Source organism: Takifugu rubripes, chromosome 9 (genome assembly GCF_901000725.2).
Source record: "Takifugu rubripes chromosome 9, fTakRub1.2, whole genome shotgun sequence".
NCBI classification, from domain to species: Eukaryota; Metazoa; Chordata; class Actinopteri; order Tetraodontiformes; family Tetraodontidae; genus Takifugu; species Takifugu rubripes.
The window spans coordinates 10,579,809-10,603,918 of record NC_042293.1 but is presented as its reverse complement, the minus strand read 5'-3'; the positions used below and the strand labels follow the sequence as shown (position 1 = coordinate 10,603,918).

At 46.2% G+C, this 24,110-nt stretch overlaps 3 protein-coding genes across 8 annotated transcripts in view; all 3 read left to right on the top strand.

Annotated features, from left to right (window-relative positions):
* LOC101075743 (unconventional myosin-IXa-like) overlaps window positions 1-12,051 on the top strand; it is a 66,704-nt gene extending 54,653 nt beyond the window's left edge. For 2 of the 5 annotated variants that reach the window (XM_029841174.1, XM_029841171.1), the window contains 22 exons: window positions 78-227; window positions 1,311-1,612; window positions 1,696-2,799; window positions 2,916-2,985; window positions 3,247-3,450; window positions 4,072-4,169; window positions 4,257-4,357; window positions 4,461-4,681; window positions 4,838-4,954; window positions 5,088-5,276; window positions 5,361-5,408; window positions 5,510-5,621; window positions 6,319-6,380; window positions 6,922-7,114; window positions 7,313-7,441; window positions 7,561-7,666; window positions 7,948-8,079; window positions 8,174-8,297; window positions 8,515-8,568; window positions 9,158-9,369; window positions 9,528-9,664; window positions 9,786-12,051. In XM_029841174.1, coding sequence (XP_029697034.1) covers window positions 78-227; window positions 1,311-1,612; window positions 1,696-2,799; window positions 2,916-2,985; window positions 3,247-3,450; window positions 4,072-4,169; window positions 4,257-4,357; window positions 4,461-4,681; window positions 4,838-4,954; window positions 5,088-5,276; window positions 5,361-5,408; window positions 5,510-5,621; window positions 6,319-6,380; window positions 6,922-7,114; window positions 7,313-7,441; window positions 7,561-7,666; window positions 7,948-8,079; window positions 8,174-8,297; window positions 8,515-8,568; window positions 9,158-9,369; window positions 9,528-9,664; window positions 9,786-10,168 — 4,248 coding nt within the window. In that variant the 3' untranslated portion in view covers window positions 10,169-12,051. The remainder of the gene's footprint in view (window positions 1-77; window positions 228-1,310; window positions 1,613-1,695; window positions 2,800-2,915; window positions 2,986-3,246; window positions 3,451-4,071; window positions 4,170-4,256; window positions 4,358-4,460; window positions 4,682-4,837; window positions 4,955-5,087; window positions 5,277-5,360; window positions 5,409-5,509; window positions 5,622-6,318; window positions 6,381-6,921; window positions 7,115-7,312; window positions 7,442-7,560; window positions 7,667-7,947; window positions 8,080-8,173; window positions 8,298-8,514; window positions 8,569-9,157; window positions 9,370-9,527; window positions 9,665-9,785) is intronic. The other 3 variants (XM_029841172.1, XM_029841173.1, XM_029841175.1) reach the window with 3 other exon arrangements.
* A 1,046-nt stretch (window positions 12,052-13,097) lies between these two features.
* On the top strand, window positions 13,098-14,788 carry LOC115250942 (DNA polymerase III PolC-type-like). Its single transcript, XM_029841177.1, has 3 exons — window positions 13,098-13,308; window positions 13,581-13,629; window positions 14,154-14,788. Exons 2-3 carry the CDS (start codon window positions 13,581-13,583, stop codon window positions 14,675-14,677), a joined length of 573 nt encoding a protein of 190 aa, XP_029697037.1. The 5' UTR covers window positions 13,098-13,308; the 3' UTR covers window positions 14,678-14,788.
* A 666-nt stretch (window positions 14,789-15,454) lies between these two features.
* Window positions 15,455-22,377, top strand: LOC101075523 (ceramide kinase). 2 transcript variants are annotated; one of them, XM_029841176.1, is made up of 14 exons: window positions 15,455-15,800; window positions 16,524-16,562; window positions 17,411-17,539; window positions 17,749-17,871; window positions 17,949-18,074; window positions 18,163-18,229; window positions 18,311-18,456; window positions 18,615-18,689; window positions 18,864-19,016; window positions 19,336-19,441; window positions 19,619-19,698; window positions 19,788-19,993; window positions 20,089-20,309; window positions 20,382-22,377. In XM_029841176.1, the coding sequence occupies exons 1-14, from the start codon at window positions 15,665-15,667 to the stop codon at window positions 20,467-20,469; spliced, it is 1,695 nt and encodes a 564-aa protein (XP_029697036.1). In that variant the 5' UTR covers window positions 15,455-15,664; the 3' UTR covers window positions 20,470-22,377. The 2 variants fall into 2 exon arrangements, with proteins under 2 accessions (XP_029697036.1, XP_003967637.2); XM_003967588.3 differs by lacking the exon at window positions 16,524-16,562 and having other exon boundaries at window positions 15,456-15,800.
* Window positions 22,378-24,110: the final 1,733 nt, after the last annotated feature.

Genomic DNA, 24,110 nt, shown 5'->3' with positions numbered 1-24,110 from the left:
GATTCTGACTCATTTCTCCTCTAATGCGCACGCTTTTTGCATAGTAGCTCTTCTTACGCGTACCTGTACATGCACAGGTGTTCCTGCGGGAGGCGGAGCGTCAGCGCCTGCAGACACTCCTCCACCAGGAGGTCCTGCGGAGAATCGTCGCGTTGCAGCGCCGCTTCAGGGCCGTCCTGGAGAGGAAGCACTTTGTCAACATGAGGCAGGCTGCCTGCATCCTCCAGGTGAGATTTAAAAAAAGTGGTGATTTTGAAATAACTATTGTTACTGTGACTGTTGTTACTATTACAACATGACTATTAAATAGTATTAGCCATATTAGCAGATGATGCTAACCTGCAGGTGTGGAGTTCCAGGGATGTCCTGATACTTCAAAGATCGTTGTTTTAGGTTTTGGGTGCGGTTACAGACACACACACTGATAAAATCCAGCCTGAAGAACAGAAAACAGAGTTTCAGCTGCGGTGACGGAATGTATTAAACCATAAGGTGTTAACCAAATTTAAGAAATATTTAGCTTTCTGAATCCACAAGTATTTCTCACAAGTCTGGATTTAAATGTGGGAACAAAGGAGTTTATTTGCACTTTTTTTGAATCAGTGAAGGAAAAATAAAGATACAAGTGCATCCTGTTACATCTCTGAGGAGCGTAAGGAAGAGAGGAGGGGAGCGGGAGAATGAAAGAAAACAAACAGTGAAAGGATTGACAGAGGCAGAAAAACACCACATTCAGACGGAATGTTTTTTCTGGAGGACTCCGCAGAGGGGAGCTGTCCAAATCTTTGTTAGGCGGAGTGAAAACAAACTGAGAAACGGCGCAACGCTGAGCGGGAGCCAGCGCTGCACAGATAAGGTTTATGAGAAGAATAACAAGCATTAACAGTAAACTGTTAGTTCAGCCTCGCTCTCATTCAAGTGTAATTAGCGCTATTTTGCCAAAAATGTTGTGAAACCTTGCTTGTATCGAGACTTTTTACATCTCGCTGTTTGCATTGGGACAGGACTAGTTTTGAGACTGGGGTATGAAACTAAAGAATTCAAGGGGCTCAGCGTTCCAGTGGACCTGAGCTATATACTTACCTTAGTCACAGTTTTATTGCTCCTTCAATAATTGTTCTCATTTTAAAATCTCATCTTTAAAATCAGAGATTTCTGCCATTTTTTTAAAAGTGAAAACCCACCTCTCACAGCAGCGTCCCATCAGCCCGATCAGCAGACCACGCTGACCTGTGGTTTTATCTGCTAATTACTCCACTTCTTCCACGTCCAGTAACCGCCGGTGTTTGTTTCCGTGTTTTTTCGTGCAGGGATGGTGGCGCCGCTGCCTCATCAGAGATTCCGCTCTGGACTCTGAGGACGAGGAGGCGGCAGCGGTGTGTCTGCAGGCCGCCTGGAGGAGCTACAGGGAGCGCAGGAGGTTCCAGCAACAGCGTGACTCTGCCGTCATCATCCAGCGGAGATGGAGGCATTTCTGTCGGTGCAGATTTTTGGCGGCTGTGACGGTTCAGGCGGCGTGGAGGGGGTTCAGGGAGAGGTGCCGCTATCGTCAGATGTATGGGAGCGTGATGCAACTTCAGGCCTTGGGAAGGGGTCACATGGTTCGCCTCAGGTGAGTGGAAGTGAAGTTTAATCTGATTAATCTGCCTGTTTGTAGGTGGTTAATTTCTCCTGTTATTCACTGATTGTGTTCAGGTTCGCTGAATTGAAGGAGGAGCATGAAAGACTCAGAACAGAACAGAATCAGTCAGCTGAAATGGATGTAGGCCCTGCGGAGGACCTTCCCACACTAGAAGATGAAGGCAACACCCAGGAGACACCCAGGGGTGTTTCAGAAGGCTTGCAGCCTGCCCACGGAGAGTCGAAGCAGGCAGAAAAAGAGGAACAAAGTAGAAGCGCCGATGAGATGACCCATAAGAACAGATCTAAGAGAGAGAGCAGGAGAATGAGGGAGCTGGAGCAGGCCCAGTTCAGTTTAGACCTGCTGAAAGTCCGGACCACAAGCGTGGGGGGTGTGTTGCATGACACTTCAGCTCCAGAGAGCAACGTAGTGGAGCTGGAGAACCAGCAGAGGCAGTCGCCGCAGGCATCTCCGATGAGCCACCGACGTTTAGAGCTGCTCGGTGGAGAAGACATGGAGAGTGAGTCCCAGGTGACGGCAGCTCAGGAATGCACCCACCCCCTGCAGGAGGGGCTGAGGGATTCGAAGTACAATGAAAAACCACCAAGCCACACGGACGGTCCGAGAGCGACGTTTTATATTGCATCGGACCAAAGTCCGGTTCACCAACAAAAATTCGAAAGCCCCAGCAAAGCTTATAAAGACAGAAGAGAATCCACATCTCGAAGGCCCGTAGTGGTGTTGATCAGCATGCAGAAGGAGAGCCCGGTGGAGGAGCAGGGGCTGCTGGCAGCCCAGACCCACCAAGGAGATCTGGAATCACAGGCAGCGTCTTTTAATTCCAACACGACGCCTATTGCGGGCTTGGAGGTAACATCGGACACTAAAGAGCCTCCAGGACCGGATTCTCATCTAGAACCATCCGCTCATAGATCCAGTCCAGAGTTACCAGGAGTTTGCTCCTCGGAGGTTGACATCCAGATAACCCTTGAGCCAAAGGATGTCGTTCCCTCCGGTGTTCCCAGTGGGCCCCCGCAGGAGGCTCCCAGCCCGATTCTGGACACCAAACCCCCGAAGGCCCAGAAGAAGAGCTCAGCCCAGACTGTGATTGTGAACATGGTGGAGAAACCGACCAACACCGTGTTCTCCCCACCCAGGCGCAAACTGCCCTTCTCCAAGTGAGTGCGATGAAGCTTTTCCATCATCATCATCATCATCATCATCATCATCATCATCATCATCATCATCAGCCTGGTGATCCAATACTAAAACTGGTTCTCTTTTTGTGCTGCAGGTCAGATAAGGATCTGGTAAACCAGGAAAGATCTCTGTCAATGTCCAAATCCACTGGATCCCGCAGAGAGGTGTGTGTGTGTGTGTGTATTCGCCTCAGAGCGCTAGCACGTGCTGCTGTGGTACTAATGTCGTTTATTAGGAAGGGGAAATATCAACTCTTTCAATGTTTGCAATCATCGCATGAATCAAAGTTATTTACTTTTACCTAAACAATTATGACTCATCTCAGGTTTGATACATTTAAAGCGGATCACGCCACGTTCGCAGTTGTCACATGATGAAATTGCCACGCTCGCCGCTGACCTCGTGTCCCTTTGGTTGCCCGGTAGCAGGTGGGTCGTCCGGGCCCCAAAAAGAAAGCCCGAATGTCGCGGACCCGCTCCGACTTCCTCACCCGCTGTAACTCTGAGGGGGCGACCCAGTCTGACGATGACGACGAGTACTACGTCGCCGCCCACTCCCACACCCTGCCCCCCTCCCTGTCTCCCCTGTGTGCCCACCCCGAGGCTGACTGTCACAGTGACTCAGAGATGGTAACATACCGCATCTCCAGAGGATCCATGACCTCTAAGCAGACACTTCCTCTTCCGCTCAGGCCGCCTCCCCCTCCCCCTCCTTCTCAGGGGGCCCTGCCTCAGTGGAGGAGGCCGCTAACACGGCTAACATGACCTTCACTGCTCTGCTGTCCAGCAGCAGACAGTATCACAGGCTCTGTCATGGCTGAAGCGAATGGCGATGCACGTCGCTCCGCAGCCCACACCGAGCCGCCTCCGCTGTCGCCTCTCCACCTCTCTCTCCTTTACTTCACAACACTGAGGTTCACTTTAATACATAATAAACAAGCAGATTTTGGTTTTGTTCATGTCTGGTCTCGTTCATCAGGGAAACGTATTCCAAACTTTCAGACTTTCTCTCCCTGGAGCCGCTCTTCTCGTCCAGATTTTTGGTTTGCAGCAGATGGACCTCTATGCTAACAGTTGCATGCTGGAATGGTCGCGACCTCCTGCTGAGGATCTTTTCACTAACCCCATTTTCTGAAAGGATCTGAGGAGCATGTTCCTGCAGATTCCAGCCATTTTCCTCATCTCAGATGTTGTGGATCGGGATTAGAACCTGCCTGTGACACATGCGTTGTTGTTTTTTTTCTTTTCAAGGGGTCTCACAAAGATCAGAAGAAGATTCAGAAGACCATGTCTTCAGGAGATCTAGGCAAGGTGGAGGTGCTCCGGAAGACCTCTGGTCAGGATGGAAGGTAGATTCAGTGATGTTGTACAGAGCATCTGAGTGAGCATCTCCATCTGAAATGCTTAAATTTCTGACAGTAAATGTGATTGAACAGGATGAGGGGAAAAATGAGGTTCTGGAGTAAGACGAAACACAGTGAGAAGAAACTGTCGAGGGAGAAGCAAGCCAGCATGACTGAAGTCGGAGAGACACGTGGTAAAAAAAAATAAAAAATAAAAATATATATATATTTATGGTTTTCATTGTTTACACATTAGTTCTTAACCATTTGTTTGTCTCCACGTTACTGCTCCGGCAGAGGGTCATTCTCCTCCTCAGAGTCTAGATTTGGAGGCAGCGTCTCCCAGGAGCATCAAGGACAGTAAGGAGAACAAGGATCCGTCCCCAAAGATGAAGAGACGGCGCAGCCTGAAAATCAGCAGCATCAATCTGGAACCCACCCAGTGGCAAAACGATGCACTGCACATCCTGAGCTCAGCCCACGACTACCGCAGCATGAACGACTTCCTCATAAAGAAGGTGACACACACACACACACACACACACACACACACACACACACACACACACACACACACACACACACACAAACACACAGACTCACAGGGACTAAAGGTTCTCAGTGATTCTTTGGCTCCTGTTAAATCAAATATTCATCTCAAAATATACTTCCAGATATCTGACCTGGAGTCTGAAGATGGTAAGAATGACACCATGGTGGATGTTGTCTTCAAGAAAGCACTCAAGGAGTTCAGGATCAACATCTTCAACTCTTACTCCACCGCCCTGGCTGTAAGTCCCTTTACATTATCACATCTTGGGGGTTTTTGCCAAATGTTTGTCAGTTGGAGTCCTTTGTTGCCTGCTGGAAATGTTTAGTGAACCTTTAGTTATTCCTTTTCCTGTTTTCTTCCCTCATCACCAGATGGATGATGGGAAATGTATTCGTTACAAGGATCTCTACGCCCTCTTCGAGCATATTCTGGAAAAATCCATGCGTCTTGAACAGAGGGACTGGAGCGAATCGCCTGTGAAGGTGTGGGTCAACACTTTCAAGGTCTTCCTGGATGAATTTATGACGGAGTATAAACCCATGGAAGGAACTATTGGCCGGGTAAGGGAATTAAAATTGAACAGAGGGATGGATAAAGGAAAAAAATACCTCAACTAAATCAAACCTTTCTTATTTTCTTCCCAGGCTCCCAAACGTGAACGAAAAAAGTCAAGGAAGAAAGAGACCGACATTGTGAGTCGTCACTAAAATTCCACCCGTTTATGTTGGCAATAAATCATTTGAGATTGAAACCAGTGGGTGAGACGGGCCTGACTCTCTGCTGCCCCCTGCAGGTGGAGGAACACAATGGCCACATTTTCAAGTCCACTCAGTACAGCATCCCCACCTACTGCGAGTACTGCTCCTCCCTCATCTGGATGATGGACCGAGCTTGCGTCTGCAAACGTGAGTACGAAACCTAGAACTCACACCACAGTCAATCATTTTAGATTTCGATAATTTCTGGAGTTTGTGGTATTGGTTCTTTTTTTGCTCAGTTGAGTTTGAAATGTTACGATTTATTTTTCATGATAAATGACTGTTACATTTACCCTAATAATCAGCTTTGAAACATCTGTAATCCTACCTCATATCCCCTTCTCTCTCTTTCTCTCTCTCTCTCTCTCACACTCACACACACACACACACACACACACACACACACACTCTCACACATGCGCCACTAGCTATTGCTAATGTTCTGCTAATTGACTTACCCATGAGCATCGAACTCATGTCTGTAGCTTTTATTTCCACCCTCCAAGTGCATCATACAATTTCTTACTGCTTACTGACCTCTTACACACGCACACACACACACACGCACACGCATACACACACACACAAACACCTATACTTCTCCTGCCCTGACTCCCTGTGAGTCAGACAGATTCGATTAATCCTTCGTCTCCGTTTATAAATCTATATTCTATCTGGTTACACACTCCGTCTGCTGAGTGAGGCGTGGATATCACATCCAAACTGTCTGCCACTGTCTCGGACCCGGAGCCTGAGCCTTTGGGGTTGTGGCTGACTGTAGCTCCTGCTGCAGTTTCACTGAGAAATGCTACCAGTCTGATTGTGCTGTTCTGTCATTCTGTAGTGTGTCGCTACGCCTGCCACAGGAAGTGCTGCTCCAAGATGACGACCAAGTGTAGCAAAAAGGTAGGAGGGACTTTTTGTGCATGCAGCGGTTCAGTGGTGTGGTGGTGGTCTAATTTAAATATCTAAAACAGAGTTGTTGTTGTGTCTCTGAAAATGCTGATGTTTAGGTGTCTGAAATCTTTTGCTTCAATATACCTGTATCCGAACATCAAGTGCCTGCTCGTAAAATCCTCTCCTATATTTAGATTTAAACTGATGAACGTGACAGCGCTGAAACATGGTGCAGTAGCTGCCGATGTTGGCAAAGTGGAGCAAAAACTCTTAAACATTTAAAATTCCATAAGCTAAGATTTGATGTGGTAGAAAAAAAGTGAGTCTCGTGACTGTAAAGTCATGATTAAGGTGCTTCTAAATACCAAGACAGACTTCGGAAACAGGAAATTTGTGTGCACATTGATATTAAAAGCAACGTAGACGGCTACAAAATTTCAAAATTGGGTTTCTGTTTCACAATCCATCATTGAGAGCCGTGGTTGGTACACTATGACAGTTGACTTAACATGACTCAGCACATTCTTGATGCCTGTGTTTGGTTCTGCAGTATGAGCCAGAGCTGTCATCGCGGCAGTTCGGTGTGGAGTTGTCCCGCCTGACCAGCGAGGAGCGACAAGTGCCTCAACTGGTGGAGAAGCTCATCAACTACATCGAGATGCATGGACTCTACACAGAGGGGATCTACAGGAAGTCAGGCTCCGCCAATAAGATCAAAGAACTGCGGCAGGGGCTGGACACAGGTGAGACCCCCAGAATGAAAAAAAAACGGGCCAAGATCCAGTTTGTGTGATTGTGCGAGTGAAAGCAGTCAAACTGCCTCAGCGATAGAATTTTAACCTTCGTCCATTTCAGCACCTCAAACATTCAGTTAATCACAGCTTCTCGTCGCACAGCGAGGTGGGTGTTCTAGTTCCAACACCCAAATCTTTCTCTTCCAGATGTGGGTAGCGTGAACCTGGATGATTACAACATCCACGTCATTGCCAGCGTCCTCAAACAGTGGCTCCGCGACCTGCCGAGCCCTCTCATGACCTTTGAACTGTACGAGGAGTTCCTCAGGGCCATGGGTAAGCTCATAATTAGATCTTCCAGTGTCATGCTGTGGTCCAGACCTCCTCTGGCTGAGGCTCCCTGAAGGTGAACTCTTCCTCCGTCTGACTGTTTGGGATTGTTTTTTCCCCCCAAGGTCAACCAGACAAGCGGGAGGTGATACGGGGAGTGTATTCTGTAATAGATCAGCTCAGCAGGACACACCTCAGCACACTGGAGCGCCTCATCTTCCATCTGGTCAGGTGTGTGATGAAATAATAAACAACAGTGGCTGTGCGGCCTTGGAACAACAACTTCCATCTAAAGGGAATGCTTTCGTAATAAGATGTGCCTCATATTTTTGCCTGCGAGAAGAGTTTCGTATCTGAGACGGTGGTGTTGGATTCTCTGTTTTTCTCATGCTGGATTTTCCGTTTCTGTCACACGCCGTGGCGCCTGTGTGTTCTGCTGGGTGGGAACGAGTGTTGACTCGGTATGGACCCACATCGGGATTAACGCCGCCTTTTTTTCTGGTGTGTTTCAGGATCGCGCTGCAGGAGGACACAAACAGGATGTCAGCCAACGCCCTCGCCATCGTTTTTGCTCCCTGTGTCCTCCGCTGCCCCGACACCACCGACCCGCTGCAGAGCGTCCAAGACATCAGCAAAACCACAGCGTGCGTGCAGCACCCTCTCACTTCTGCAGCGTTCTACCTCATTGGCCTCACCCCTGCCCACATGTCGGGTTTAATGCTGATCTCCACCCTGTAGGTGTGTGGAGCTGGTCATCAATGAGCAGATGAACAAGTACAGGGCCTGTCTGAAGGACATCAGCAGTCTGGAGTTTGCTGAAAATAAAGCCAAGAGCCGACTGACCCACATCAGGAGGTCCATGGTGAGTCGGGACTTCTGTGGCCCTGCAGAGAGCATAATAGTTGTTGCTCCCTCTGTAGCATTTAACTCCACGAGCAAATGATGATCCCAGTTGTGGTGGACAAAATGACAGTGTCGGCTCTCCGGAGAGAATTAAACCTGCAAACCAGCAAATCACCGTCATCACTCCTTAACCTTAATCTGTCCTTCCTTCCTTCCTCCCTTCCCCCTCCTTCCAGAAACCCGTACTAATTGCAGTTAGGTTTATGAGCATAACCCGCACTGCCACCCCGGTATGTATGCCCCTCCCACTTCAACTGTCTGCCACCACCATCCATGTCCCGTCCGTCCAACGAGTCGATCCGTCCTCTCATTGCTGTCTGTTTTCGACTTGTCTGCTGTTTGTCTGTAGGCTCGTCCTCTGCAGACTGCTTAATTGTTGTTGTTAATTGTTCCCTGTTTTTAAGGCTGTTTTTAGCATTTAAGGCAATGGCAATCAAACAGATGCTAAAATATATCAGTTTATTTGGTAAAATAATTGGATGTGTTGTCAGGAATAAACTGTCATTTGTCACGTGAGGAGTAGCTATCGATTAGCATCAATTTATTTCTTAGAGGGCTGCACTTATTCTTTTCTCACATCCAAAATAAATCTGTTATGAATGATGTGCAGCTAAACTGAACCTGGACCTGTGCCTTTGTTTATGCGTCTGTGTGCGTGAACACCTCTGAGCTGACCTGTAATCAGTAGGTTCTGTGTAGAACCGTGTCAAAACATCCAGCCGCCTCCTGTCTGTGCACCATCTCTGTCAGCCGCGAGCTGTCGAACGTCGATGGGGGTGCTCACACTAACCTGCTCTGTGATTGTGTGTGAACCTGCAGAGCAAGGGGCGCGTTCGGCAAAGCAGCAGCCACACGCTCTCGCCTCCTCTCAGTCCCAAGGCGCCCACTGCAGTGGACGGAGAGAGTGCAGGGGGAGGAGAAGGAGGCGGAGATGCTTCAGATGCTTCTACTGTGAATGAGCAGCAGCAGCTGGCCATGCAGCAGGAGGAGCGAGTTCTCACCGAGCAGATTGAGAGTCTGCAGAAAGAGAAGTATGATGCTCGAAGTGTTTTTGTCCAGAGCTGCAATAATTACGCATTTACATGCTACAACTCAACTCAGCTGCAGCTCCGTCAACAGCTGAGAGCATCTCTGACCCTGCTTGTAATCTATCAATTGCGTGCGTGTGTGTGTGTGTGTGTGTGGGCAGGGAGGAGCTGACATACGAGATGCTGATCTTGGAGCCTCGGACGTCTGACGACGACACCCCCGAGTCTGAAGCCTCTTTTGGCACAGCAGACAGCTCTGAGAACATCACCTTGCAGGGAGCAACCTCAGACCTTCCTGGTGTGTGTTTTTGTTGTGATCTTTGTTTGTGTGTGTGTCTGTGTGTTCGTATGCCCTGATTAAAGCTGTAAATGTGTGTCGCTCATGAGTCATTGTCCGATCTCCTGTCCCCACCATCCAGAGTCTGGCGCTTATCGCTCCAGGAAGTCGGAGACAAAGTGCAGACGAGCTCTGCGCCGCCAGCCCGACTCCCAGGACTCTGCAGACTCCAACTCCACTTCTTCCTACCACCCCTCATCCTCATTCTCCTCCAACACCTCAGGTTCTCCCTCCCCTCACTACCGGTTCCGCTCCTCCTCCTCAGGGCCCCTGCTCACCTCCTATGGTCTGGGGGCGCCTCTGGCAGAGGCAGAAGGGACCCAAAATGCTGGCAAAACCCGCCACAGGCTCAGGCTGAGCCGCAGTTCACCGCGTGATCCCACAGGAGGCCACCGGAGGGAGTCGGACTTCAGCTCAGGGCCGCAGCAGCTGGTTCTGTATGGCAGCAACGAGTTTATGGTGTGAAGCTGAAGCCAGAAGGATGCTGGTTACTGCCTGCTTCAGAGCAGGAGGGGAGGAGAGAGTCCCTCACAGGTCCATGCTGGGCGGTGCATCCGCAGCGACCATCCCCCTCCTCCTCTGGTCCAGTCAAAGCTGTCAGCAGTGGGGATAGAAGGCTGGTTGGCGGCGTGACCCCAGTGGCACACATGACGGACAGCATGTAAACAGGCAGCCATGTTTTTGGCCTTCTCATCTGTTGCTGTGCTGTTTCCCCCCTGCTGGAACGCCGGGGTTGTGTTTGAAGAGAGAAGAAAAAGAAGCAAAACACGAGTGGCTTGACCCTCTGTGAGATTCCACAGCTACAGCGCCAAACCGTTCAGAGCCCGTCTTTATGTAGCCATACTCACTGAGCTGGTGGACAGTTTGCAACCAGCGCCAAGCTAAGTCAGATTTTTATGTTTACAGGGAACACGGCAGCAGGAGGCTGCATGCTACTCCATTACCATTTTTCCAGTTTGAAGACTGTACAGAAATGTTACAGCTTTATTATTATTATTATTATACAGAGGAAAAGATGTGCATAGAAGGAAGTCAGTGCTGCTCCTGGTATGTTCATTGTTGTCGGTCTCTTTCTTTTACATTTCACGTGAATTTTCTGAGAGTCAGATTTTTTTGGGGCTGATTTGGTCCTTGTTGCTTTTTTCCCTTCTCAATGAACAAACAGAACCATTTAGGTGTGTTTAAACTGAACATGGAAGGAAAAGCTGTGGATCTGGGCTCACAGTGCTGTCTGACATCTTTTAAGTTTCAAATCCATCAGTGTTACTGCATCAGGACTTGAATTAGCGCTTTTGTTGAGATTACGTCTGTTCCAAAGCCATTTTGTGCGTGTGTGTGTGTGTGTGTGTGTGTGTGTGTGTGTGAAGAGTAAAGTCTTGTCATCTCTCTAAAATGCCAGTCGAGGTGAAATGAGCCTCCGTAGCCATCAAGCCGCACTAAAACTAAAATTTCCCTGCACCGTCCTTGATGTCCTCTGAACCATCCAGCACATTTTCTTCTTCTTTGACCAAAAAGCAGCAGCTCTTTTGTCTTCTTCTTCTTTCATGGCTCCAGCTGTGAACAGTAGCATTTACTATAAAACAAGTAGCATCTAACCGTCCACGTGCTTTTGCAAATATATTCCTGTCTTTCTGTGTCTGTCCACATGGTTTCCAAGCATACATCCTAACATTTATCTTTCTGGATCTCCTGGGCCCGAATGCAGGCCCGTCTTTACATGACTTTAGCTGCAGTCAGTGCTTTGTTAGCAACAGGATCGGTGTTAATCAGCTGAAGGGGTCTCTGTAAAGGCTGCTGACTGCAGGGTTAAAGTCATTTTACACAGCAAACTGTTGGAGATGCCCAGAAGAAATATGAAATATCATAAAGCTGATATTGGAACCGGATGTTAACACGTCATTCACTCAATTAGCTATAATAAATTTAAAAATAAAAAAAAAGGAGAATGTACCTGTCACTGGAAAGCATGCTCTGCTTTTTCTGGTTGTTTTTGTTCCTCTTTTATACACAGTGTATGTACTATTTATGCTTTTTTGGGTGTACATTGGTTTAAAAGTTTCTGTTATTAAAAAAAAGTGTTATTAAAGGATATATTATCCTGTTTATGGTTCATTATGTACAAATGTTTATTTAGACCATGCTGTGTCTGTCATGTTTATGCTGATGAGATGGTAGAAAATGTGTCTTTTTGTCTCTGATATTGACATCGTTGTGTATGAGGTGTAATTTGTTTTTTTTTGTTTTTTTATGAGACGGACATGACTGTGGTTGTAAGAGGGGGGAAAAGGACTGAGGAAGAGAACCATCTGCTTATTAAAAAAACTCCGACAAACTGGATTTTTAAAAAAGAAATTTGTCATCGCTTAAGTTTTAAATAGCTCAGCTGGATGTGTTTGTGGTTCTTGAAGGCTTTTTGCCACATCCAATAGCCTTAATTTCTGTTGACAGGAATTCTTAACTTCAGCTCAGTAAAAATATACCTTTTCTTCAGAAGGTACCTGTCTGCATATTTGTGCACAGGCTAAGATAGCAGTAATTCAAAAACCAAAAATCAGTCGGCTGGGACATAAGTCACAGTAGAACCGCCTCCAGTCTCCGAGGTACCCGAATGCTCACCCGGCCAACTGCACCTCTCCGGACTTGGGATGACTCCTTATTCCCCCCAGCAAATGCTAACAGCCGGTATTTTTATGCTCTCTAAGGAATACACTATAAGACAAATTTACAATCTGGTCCATCCTATACGTATCTTGTGTTTTCAGAACAAACACTGCCTCTTCCAGCATCTGCCAAGGACAAGAAGCAGCGGAGGCCCCAGATAGCGTAATTATCAAAGAGGTCAACCCGACCTGTTCAGAACTTTGGCCTAAAAGATGGGAATGACCTGACCAACAAGAGCGGTGCCTATAGGTCTAGCAGACAACTTATCTTTACACAATGGACACATGCCATTAAACCCTCAGCTTGAGCCGCCAGCGCTTGGATGATGACTAAATAAAGAGAACATTCAGTGTCTAAACTAAGCCAAAACACACCAGTACATGCTTACATGGATCCTAGCTATGATGACTAAATTTGACTATTTAGGATGAATATATGAGGAGTCATAAGCTAAAACGTTATTAATACACACACACAGCCTGAACTATTGGCCGGTTAAGGCTGAGACTTAGTAAATTCAGGGTTTTAACTTTAGCATTGAATTTTTTAACCCTTCAATATGTAGTAGGTGATCACATGATGTGAGCAGAGCTTGAACTCCTGCCTGAAGGAGCGCTCGTTCAAGCGATGAAGAATTCTCTTCCACCTGGAAGTTGAGAAGGGTCATCCACAAGACAACCTTGAGGGGGGGAAAATGCTACTTTTCCTGGCCATGAAACAAGCACTGATTGTCTCTGAAAGAGTGAAGTTGTGTCTGTGTTTCTCTGTGTGTGTATGTGTTATCACAGAAGACATTAAGATTTGCTTTCATTTACACTAAAATGAAAGTACAACTAGTCACTCTTCCTTCGATTCATTCCCCAGTTAAATCATCTGCAGAAGTCAGAGAGTGAACACTGATTTCTGCGACACACTCACGCTTATTGATTCTTCGGCCGACAGTGGTGAGTTACAGTTTTATATTAGTCAAACTTTGAAACTGGGGTGCCTTAAATGTTGATTTATTCCTCCATTTTGGGGTTTAGTACTTTGTAAAGAGGATTTAGTTTCACTGTTAATTTCTATTAGATTTTTTTATTAAATCAACTGATCATTAGAGCAGTAACAGTAATGTGTACGTTTAGATGAAGATCTAACACCTAAACTAATTAAACAGTACAGTTTAGACAGTACAGTTTAATATTGTACTTTTCTGACTCTCTTTCTGTTTTTGCAGATGGCGTCTAAAACGTTAATTTTCTTCGACCTGGAGACCACGGGACTACGTAAAGTTTTTCAATTTGCTTTTGTAGAGTCAAATTTAAAGGCATAGTTTTATAATTTATTCAGGGTTGACACATTTCAACATCATCTCAACACTGAAAATTAAAATATGTTTTTATGTTAATTGGATGTAAAACTGTCATTTTTTTCATGAATTTGATCGAACTTGTTATTCCTACTACAAATACTATGAGCGTTCATCACAATATGTGGGGGAAGTGCTTGTTTTGATCACCAATAATTGATCTTCAGAGATTTTAATTCAAGCAGTTAACATAAATTAGTAGCTTGTCTGGTTGATATAATGTACGTTTTACGATTATTTTAAATTCGTCATCAACTGGGAGGACTTACAGTTATTCCCCAACAGTCCCCACAGGTTCTCTGACATTCTTGACAATTTTGAATTGGCAGCAGATGTCTCTAAATCAAATAGTTTGGGTCTTAAATGGTGCCAAGTGGCATTTTTTTGTTCTTGAGGTGAAGGTATCTTATCCCTGTTGATCCATCTTTTTTCTCTTTTCAGAAACTGATGTGTGTAACATCATCCAGGTGTCAGCCATCTGTGAAGGACGTGCCTTTAATGGCTACGCTGTTCCTGAGCTACCCCTCAGCGAACATGTGAGGAATCTCACAGGCTTCACCGTTGATGGTCCCTACCTGTATCGGCATGGTGTTGTAATGCAAACCCTCTTGGTGAAAGATCTTCTTAGGCGTTTTATCGACTACCTGAGTCAGTTCTACTGTCCACTACTGGTGGCCCACAATGCAGAAATGTTTGATGCTCCTGTGATCATGAGAGTGATGGCAGAGAACGGCCTTCTGCAGAGGTTCAGGCAGGTGGTGTCTGGCTTTGTGGACACCTACCAGCTAATTAAGCGCCTCAGTCCTTGTTTACCTGGCTATTCCCTAACGGCCCTGGCCAGGCAATTCCTTGGCCAACGATTTGATGCACATAATGCTCTGGAGGACGCCAAGATCCTGGAGAAGCTATTCATCACCTGGAGGCCTTCTAAGCACCATGTTGACATGTGTACCTCCAGCATTTGATTTCTTAATGAATAATAGAAGAACGGGCATATTGGTGGTGTCAGTTCCGTCATAATATTGTATTGTTTTGGTTTATGTCAGAAGAATAATGCAATCAACCCTCACTTTCAATATCGTGATGTCTTGTGTTCATTTGTTTTGTCTGACATCCGTCGCATCCCAACAGCCCTTAAAAAAACTTTATTGCTCTTAATTTCTGCTTATGCAGGAATATTGCAATTCAAATTAAAATAACTTATTTAAACACGCAGTTGTCCTGGTGCGACAATAACTAGATACATTTCAAAGAATAAAACAGCGAAAAGTGAATTTCTCCCGTGTGGCAAGCAGCCGGCGTGATGACGTAATCAATGCTGAATGACGCTGATGCCTTCACGTGCCACCACATTTGTTGGAATTAAGATGGCGAAAGAGAATAAAAGAATATAAAAGCATTTAACAATATTAACAATAGAATATGTCTCTCTACTCAAGATAAAACTATTAAAATGTCAGCACAGCGTCAATAAATACAATATTGTCCCAAAATTTGCTTTAAAACAATCATGCAATATTCTGGATTACATGCTAGGGGGCGAAAGGGGCACTTATGTTGGCTGCTTAGTGTCGACTATCTTGACTACTAAAATATCTTTCTGAATTAATTTGACTATTCTGGTTATTTCACCGCACAGTCTTTGACATGTGTATTGCTGAGATACACGAATGAGTTTCTAAAGTAGGAGTTGTAAAATTCCATTTTTCTTTACTGTACGTAAATGCAACTCAGCCTGCAACTTCCGGTAAAAACCGCTATCTGTCAGAAAAACATCCCCAGCCAGAATCCGCTAGACGGTCCCAACATTGTCTTCAAGACCGTCGTGTATTTTCAGGGCTGGGTGCCTCTTGGAACCCACGGATAGAACATGCCCGGACGTAGGTAACCTTCCTGAGGCTGCCACTGTCTCCTCTGCGGGCTGACGGACGGTGTCGAGCGGACGGACCCAGATGGAGAAGCCGAACAGGCTGCTGCTTCTATCCGAGCTCCGCGTCAGAAACACCGCGTACGATGTGAGTCTGAGCCGCTCCGTGCTCACATGGAAGAGACGGAGCAGCAGCCCAGTGTACCATCCTTTCAGACCCAGTAAGGTTCACACAAGACCGCTGTCGGACTCGGGTTCCATTGAATGTTCCGCTTTATTATCGGCCTTTAACGCGCCACGACGTCGTGCGCGATAAGCAAAGGACAAAGAGAACATGGAGGACATGGACGCTCAATTAACTATGTGTTTTTAAGTGGAGATAATAAATATTGGTGTATAAAATGGCACCCGATGCTAGGCAATTAATACAACGGAGCGTGTTGCAAAGCTTCAATGCAAAGCTTGCACGAGTTTATATGATTCTTTCCTGTTGTTTTTATTGCGGAATAACTACACTTGTACCACAGTTATTTGAGATTTTAGTTGTACATTTGAGTACTCTTAGGGCAGAACGGTGTTTTCAGTTAACATAATATGGCATCTGGCTGCAGAGTTGACCTCTGACCTAGAACCTGCAATACCTAGAACCCTCAAGACCCAGGCTGTAACAGACACATCTCCATTTCTCCAGCATTCCTGCTGTGTGTTTAAGGCTAATGAGCATTTAAATAATTCTGTATGTAGGTCAGAATGCTAATAGTGCCTGAAAAGTGAACACACTAATGTTCACACATTGTTTCCTTAGACAGGGCAGCACAAATGTCTCAGATTAGATTGGCTATAGGCTGCTTGAGCTGATTTGGGGCTGAATCAGTGCAACATTTCCCCACTGAGCTGTGCAACTGGTCTCTGGAGTATTTGGTAACTTTATGGTTCTCCTGCAGGGTTTTGCGTTCCTTCATTCTCTCGTCGGACAGATTCAGGTAGGAGAATACGATGCTGTGAGCCTCCTCCGCCTGCTGAATGCAGGTTAAAGTGGTTTGTGGTGCTGCTGTGAGAACATGTTTTTGTATTTGATGTGTCCTGATATTCATCATGTAGTTGTATTACGAAATGGAAAAAAACATTTGTAGTTTTTAATTGGAAATTCTAAACTTGGAGCCTTAAAAGGAAAAAAAGGAGACTGGACCGGAAATTCCAGACTCCCTTAATTATCCTACATTTGGAATATAACTGGAGACTTTATAGATGATCCTCTCTTGTCCTCGAGGCCACACATCAAATCCAGGAGAAACATGGCGTCCTCTTTGCTGCTCCTGGTCCGTGTGTGATGTGTAGATTTGGCTGAATAGCTGGAGCTGTTCTGCTGTAGTTGGTTAGTTTGTAGAAAACTAGCTGCTGCTCTTCTCAAACCTCAACGCTAATATCTTATTTCTTCTTCCTGCTGGAAAAATTGATATCAACAAACCATGAATGATGATAAAAGTGTTACCTTAGTCTGCAGTTTTGTTTGTGGTCATGTGACCTTACCTCTGCTGTCACATGACACAAGCTTGGGACAGGGGTGATGAACAAGTGAGTAGCCTGTATTGACAACTGATTGATAAAGTGTTTGCATAGAAAAAGATGGACTGTAGGGATTCAAACTTACAGTTTATTCAGGTTTGATGTCCACATTCTGTAGGTTTCATGTTGATTTAATAAAAGTCCTCTCTCCCCAGGATGCATACTTGTTTTATTTCTTTAATTAAAACATTAACATCACTGCGTCAGAGTAAACATGGGGTTATTTGCTAATACCCATGTGTTCATCTGTGTGTGTTTGGGTCAGGTGTGTGTCACAACGTGCCCGTCTCAGAGATCGTCGCCGTGAGAGAGGAAGAGGAGGAGAACAGAGACGATGGCAGCTGGAAAAAGATTAAAGAGAGAGAAGGAAAGGACTGCAGGCAGGCCTTTACAGGTAAAGACTGTAGGAACATCTGCAAGGTGTGAGGGGTTAACTCGACACTGTTGGCAGCTCCGTTCAAGGTTGTGAGCGTAAGTGGTTTCATCAGGAGGGCAGATTCACTGCTTCAACCTTCTTTTCTGAAGCCAGTGATTATATTCCACCAAAATACTGTCAGTACACATCATCAGTTTTGATCCTGTGCTTGTGTCCCTTCCGTCCAGTGCTGTATGTGGAGAGGTGTCAGCGCCACCGCTGGCGGTGCGCTGAGGTCACCTTCGCCTGTCCAGACGAGGCCCTGTGTCAGCTGTGGATCAGCAGCATCAGGGAGCAGCTTGCAGCTACCAGTACGACTTAATGCCAACACACGTGCACGTGGCAGGCTTGTGACCGCTGCAGAATAAGTCCTTCTTGTTCCCCTCAGCCAGCAGACCCAAACACCTGCTGGTCTACATCAACCCCTACGGTGGGAAGAGGAAGGGCAAACACATCTACGAGCTAAAGGTCGCGCCGCTGTTTGCACAGGCCGGCATCCGCACGCACGTCATCGGTTCGTGCTTCCTGAATCACTTCCTGTGTGCGTGGGTGTTGGTTTTGTTGCCCTTATAAACAGTTTTATGTCCGCCCTGTTGTCATAGTGACCGATTATGCCAACCATGCCAGGGATCACCTGAAGACGCAGGCAGAGCTGAAGAAGTTTGACGGGTGAGGGTCAGCACTTAACTGTTATAACAATACAGACCACGCTGATCAGATGACGTCATGGAGGTTGGACTCCCCGTGCAGGGTGGTGTGCGTCGGCGGCGATGGAATGTTCAGTGAGATCATCCACGGTCTGATCTGGAGAACACAGGCAGACAACGGTAGAAATCTAAACTCTCCAGAGGAAACCCTGCTTCCCTGCTCGCTTCGCATCGGAATCATTCCCGCAGGTCAGAAATAAAACCCCTCGGGTTTAAAGTCCCTTTGGTTGCTGCCCAGTTTCTGCCTGCTGTAGCCAGAGCAGGCGTTGAAACTCTCCTTTACAGAATACTCCGCTTCTGTGAAAGGATCCGCTGGATCTCTTGACAGCTCTGTGTGTTTGTTTCAGGCTCAACAGACTGTATCTGCTTTGCCACTGTTGGCACCAACGACCCCGTGACCTCTGCTCTGCACATCATCGTGGGTGAGTCACGTGACCTCACGACGCCTCCTGCAGCATTAATCATTATACTGAGAGGCCTTTTACAACATTTTACCAAATTTATCACGATCTGTTTGTGTCAGCTATTTCACAGTTTGGCTTTATTTTATTACGATGCCCTCTGAGTTTGTTGGACTGCGTCTTATGTGTGTTCAGGGGACTCTCAGTCGATGGACGTGTGCTCAGTCCACCACAACAACACGTTCCTGCGATACTCCGTCTCTCTGCTGGGGTATGGTTTCTATGGTGACGTGCTAACTGACAGCGAGAGGAAGAGGTGGATGGGACCAGCCAGATACGACCTGTCAGGTAGAGATGCTACCATCAAGAAGAGAAAAAGGAAACATGAAACAGCGGGAAAACTAGCCAAAACATTGTGACTTTAGAAACATCAAGATGTTCTTCAAATCTTAAATGAGCTTTCAGTGATTTGCCTGGAAAGGCTGGATTTTTAATGTGAAACCATTTGTCCCAAATCAAGAAAGCAAAATCATCTCATAGCGAGAAGGTTCTGGGTTCAGTTGCCAAATTAAAACCCTCTAAAACACCCAAAACGTATCCCAGTGTTCGCTGGGCTTGGCTCCAGCACCCCCACACGACCCTGGATGGACTTTCTCTTGACTCTCAGGTGTGAAGATGTTCCTGACCCATCATTACTACGAGGGATCGGTGTCCTACCTGCCCGCCAGAGACATCATAGGAACACCCAGAGACCCTGGCAGGTGTCACTCCGGGTGAGTGAGAACACAAATCTGATATCTTACTCCAACAGGCCAGACTAGCGAAGTGGTCACTGTGATCTGTTCAGGGGGGGCTGACGTGTTAACCTGCCAACCACCCTCGTTGGTCCGGTGTAACACAAGGAAAGAGGAAGTAGACGACAGATTTGTTCTTTTCTCCTCCTTGTCCAGATGTTCTGTATGTCAACACAATGGAGAGAAACATTCTGAGAGCGCTGAGAGGTACAAGATGGACATCGCGTCAGAGAGCGGTGAGTGTGATCACATCAGCGTTAGCGAGTTAGAACTGCATAAATAGTTGTGTACTGTTTGTGTTTATGATTTGTGTTTATGTTTCCAGAGAGCGACATGGAGTGGAGGACGATCCGAGGGAAGTTCCTGGCTATAAATGCGGCCAGCATGAGCTGCGCGTGTCCCCGTAGTCCCAAAGGCCTCTCACCTGCCGCTCACCTGGCCGACGGCACCACTGACCTCATCCTGGTCCGCAAATGTTCCCGATTCGACTTCCTGAGACACCTCCTCCGACACACCAGCAAAGATGATCAGGTAATCATCCGGCGTTCCGCGTCACGTCTCAGTTTCCGTTGGGATTTGCCCTTCTACTCTCCTTTAATGCCCTTTCTTCTACTGGCTCGGTCCAGTTTGACCTGAACTTCGTGGAGGTCCACCGAGTGCGGCGTTTCTGCTTCACGCCTCGTCACTGCCAGAGTGACTCGGACCTGGAGCTGGACCTACGGGAGAACGGCAAACGGCAAATCTTCAGCCAGATCTGTCGAGACCACCCGGCTTGTGGATGCACCCCCGCCTACAGCAGCTGGAACTGCGACGGCGAAATCCTGACCCACACGGCCATCGACGTCAGGTACCACAGCCATCGGCACGCTCCTCACTTCCTGTTGTGAGCCACGCTGAGTGTATTTCTTCTGTTTCCCAGAGTGCACTGCCAGTTGATCAAACTGTTCGCACGAGGGATTGAAGAGCCAACCGTGTTTGAGGATCTCACCAACCCTTGTGCAATATAGCCCCCCGGTCCTGCCACTTCCTGTCAAACACTGGAGTCTTTCCTGTTCCGCTATAGTGGACTCACATCTGGTCTCATTTGTCTACCTTCTGACCCATTTCTGCTTTGGGTCTTTTTTTAAAAAAAAAAAAATTAGCTTATTTTCTCTTTTAAATAGATTTGTTTACTAGATTTGTTAACGCTCTGCAGAGATTAACGAAGACAACAAGAAGTTCCCATCATGTCAAATGTTAAGTTTTAGGAAAATACATCAGTTATAGTAAATAGATATTGCATATAATTATACATAAAAATGTCTCCAGAACCACACTGACATTTAAGATAATTCTCCCAAATCAGGCAGATCACTAAAGCGGACGCCCTGATGTTGCTTTCCTGGCCTCTTAATGAGCTCGAGGGGAGGAAAACACAACCAAAATCAGTTACTTTGATCTTTTTTTCCGGGCGTGGCTGCAGAAAAGAATCAAACACAACTCATTACAAGCAACGAGATGTGACCTCAGTCTAAACTCTTGCAGAAGCAGGGCCGGTTCTGTTGGCTCCCCCATGTGCAACTTTTGACCAGAACTCATAGCACAACATGAGATTATGGGTCAAAAATGTAGCATTTTTAAATACCTGGGTTGGACCAGGATCTTCAACTACACACTGTTTTTATCTGTGTGTGTGTGTGTCTGTGTCTGTGTGTGTGTGTGTGTGTGTGTCTCTACAATCTCACCACAAAAGAGCAGAATTTTATCGAAAGGGTCAACAGCTTAGTGTTGAACGAATTAAAGGTGTGACGTCTGGTGTTGATGTTCGACTGTGGTGTCACAGGAGAACAAGTTTAACGTAGCGCCGTCCCCTGTAAACCGATGTTTCTGTTTTTTCCCACTGATTCTAGTCACAGCAAAGATAAAGGTGACTTCAAGGTGGTTCAAAATATACCAAATATTAATTGCATGCTGTGCTGTTAAGCGTCATTTAATCCATCTGGAATTTAAACTTCTGAGATTGACCAAACAGGAAGTAGAGTATCAGCATTGGGTGGGCTGGGTGCGGACGTTTGACGTCTGGCCAACCTGTTTCCTTCCTCTGTGCTAAAACTGAGCGGGACTCAGACGCGGGAGCGAATCAGTGGCTGATTTCTCATCCAGCCAGAATTCAGTGATGTAACTGCTCCTCAGGACAGAAGAAACAGGTCTCTGCATGCCCAAAGTCTTGTTCGTGTTGATGTGGTTATTCTGTGTGAATGCTTACGGTAACCCCCCCCACCACCACCACCGCAACAAAACAGTCGACCAAATGTGTTTGACGTGCACGCAGAGGTCGACTGATAACCGACAGCTGAAGTGACATTCAATCAGTTCAGCATTTTTCTCTGTTATTTACATTGAATGTATTTGAACCAACTATTAAACTGACAAACTAGTTGCTGATGATTTATGTGCTTCTGTAGATGTTAGCTCAGTGCTAACACACTGGCCTCTGAGCAGGTGTGGGCGGTGTAGAACGTTTATGACCTCACCCACTGCAAGTAGCAGATAGAACACAGCTAATGATTTATGACGTAATGATGAGACCTGATTTATTTGCTGTTACTGTAACTAACAGAAATGCTAGTCTCAGGTAGAACACAGTACATATTCTACTAAGCCTTTGGTTTCCTTGCAGACTTTTCCTGAATCTAGCTTCCTTAGGTTAGCAGGCTAGTTTTATTAGCAACTATGCACACTTTATTATAATGACACAATGTTAGAGTGATTTTATTCTGTTTTACAATTTTGGCATTTAGACGCATCAGTTTGTTCTGAAACATTAATCCCAGTTCGATCCACTAGATCAGTCGACCTCTTGCTGTACCCTGACCTGTAACCTTTCTGCTGTAGCTCTTTCTTCATCAGGAATAAAACACGTATTTAACTCTTCAGCTTGTGTTCTGTGCTGTGTTGCAGAGCTTCAGGTGTAGGAAATAAATCCGCTCTTTGAATTCTCCTCATTGTTTGCTGTCTGGATGTTGATGGGATGTTTGCTTTCCTCCTGTTGTGGGTGGATTTTCACCTTGAGGTGGTGGCTGTGGACCTCACAGTGTCACAGCCGCATCAGTTTTTCTTTTTAGGATTCCAATATTTTTCAAAATCTTCAAGGTATTTTCCAACCCTGTTACACCTACAACACATAATTAATATAAAATTCACTGTGGTTTTGAGATGTACTGCATAACAGCTCTCGTCTACTGTTCCAGCATTCCACTAGATGGCGCCATAATTCGTATTCTGGGCTTTTGAAGAGAACTTTAAAATGCTGTTACAGCACAAAAAAGTATGAAACTGATTTTTAAAAATGTAATTATGAAAATGTTGCCTGGAACATTGACCTAGATGAAACCAACCCCGTGCACAAACAATATTTGTAATCGAGTTCTGTTTTAATGCATTTATGGGAGTCTAAACACTTTGCATGTAACCGGATCAATACTCTTCATCCATATGGGGGTGTTGTCATGTGAGCACACATCCAGTTATCTCCCCCGGGTGATTAGATCTCATTAAGGAAGTAAAACCCGATAATCACTCTGAGATTTCAGGAAACTGCAGCTGGAATATCTGACTCCCCGCTCCAAGTGTTGACACGTTAAATAATCAGAATCATAAAGTTGGCTGGGGGGGTTGATAACCGGGGGGGTACAAAAGGAGGCCGGCTGACCTGGGCTCGGGATCTGTGCAGGTGAGTCTCACTCTGCTTTCACCGGAGCGCAACAGATCCAGATGTTCTTCTTCTGTGTGACAGAATCTGCTTGTCTTGTCTCAGAAACGCTTCATCTTAGACGTCGGCACGATGCTGTCCGTCCAGGTAGTCCTGCTGGCGACCCTCGTCTATTTGGTTTCATCACTTCCTGTCAGGTAAACCAAACTCAACATCAAAGTTCGGGTCTTCTGATCAGTTTTGGAATAAAAGGTTTTTTTTTTTTTAATGTCCTCAGAGATGAAGATGAGGTGGGAAGTTTCCTGTCTCGCGTCAGACACATGGACGCCCCATTTTTGGACCCTCTTGATGCTCTTCTGGAGGCCAGACTCAGGTGGGTTCTTTATTTCTGGTCAATAAATCTCACTGTTATTAAGATGCAGATGCCCAGAGCTTCGAAAGAGCCCTAAAAATAGATTTTACAAAATGAAATGTATGTGCTGTAAAAGGTCATCCGAAATGTGTCTTTGGTGGTTTCAGGCAGCTGCTTTCTGCTGGTCCAGACCGCAGGAGGCAGCTGGGAGACCTGGAGTTCTCCAACAGATATGCAGAGTTCCTGCGCTCCAGGGCCAAACACAGCTCCCTCTGTGCCTTCCTGCAGCGCATGCAAGGCTTCAAGAAGAGGTGGGTAGCTCTAAAACACAGAATTTATCAGTCACCATCTGACAAACTCGCACGTTTTTTGGAGACCTACACGTCAAACATATATACCTGCTGATCCCATGACTGCAAATTCTTTACGAGTGTGTAATCAGAAGAACTTTCGGTGATGGTTGTTGATTATTTTTGCATCCACAGTGGGGCGGGGGGCAACACGGAGAGGGTGAACCTGCTGCTGAAACAGTACATGTGTCCATCTGACTGGCCGAGCGACCTGTGAGACGCTCTGCAGAGATTAACGAAGACAACAAGAAGTTC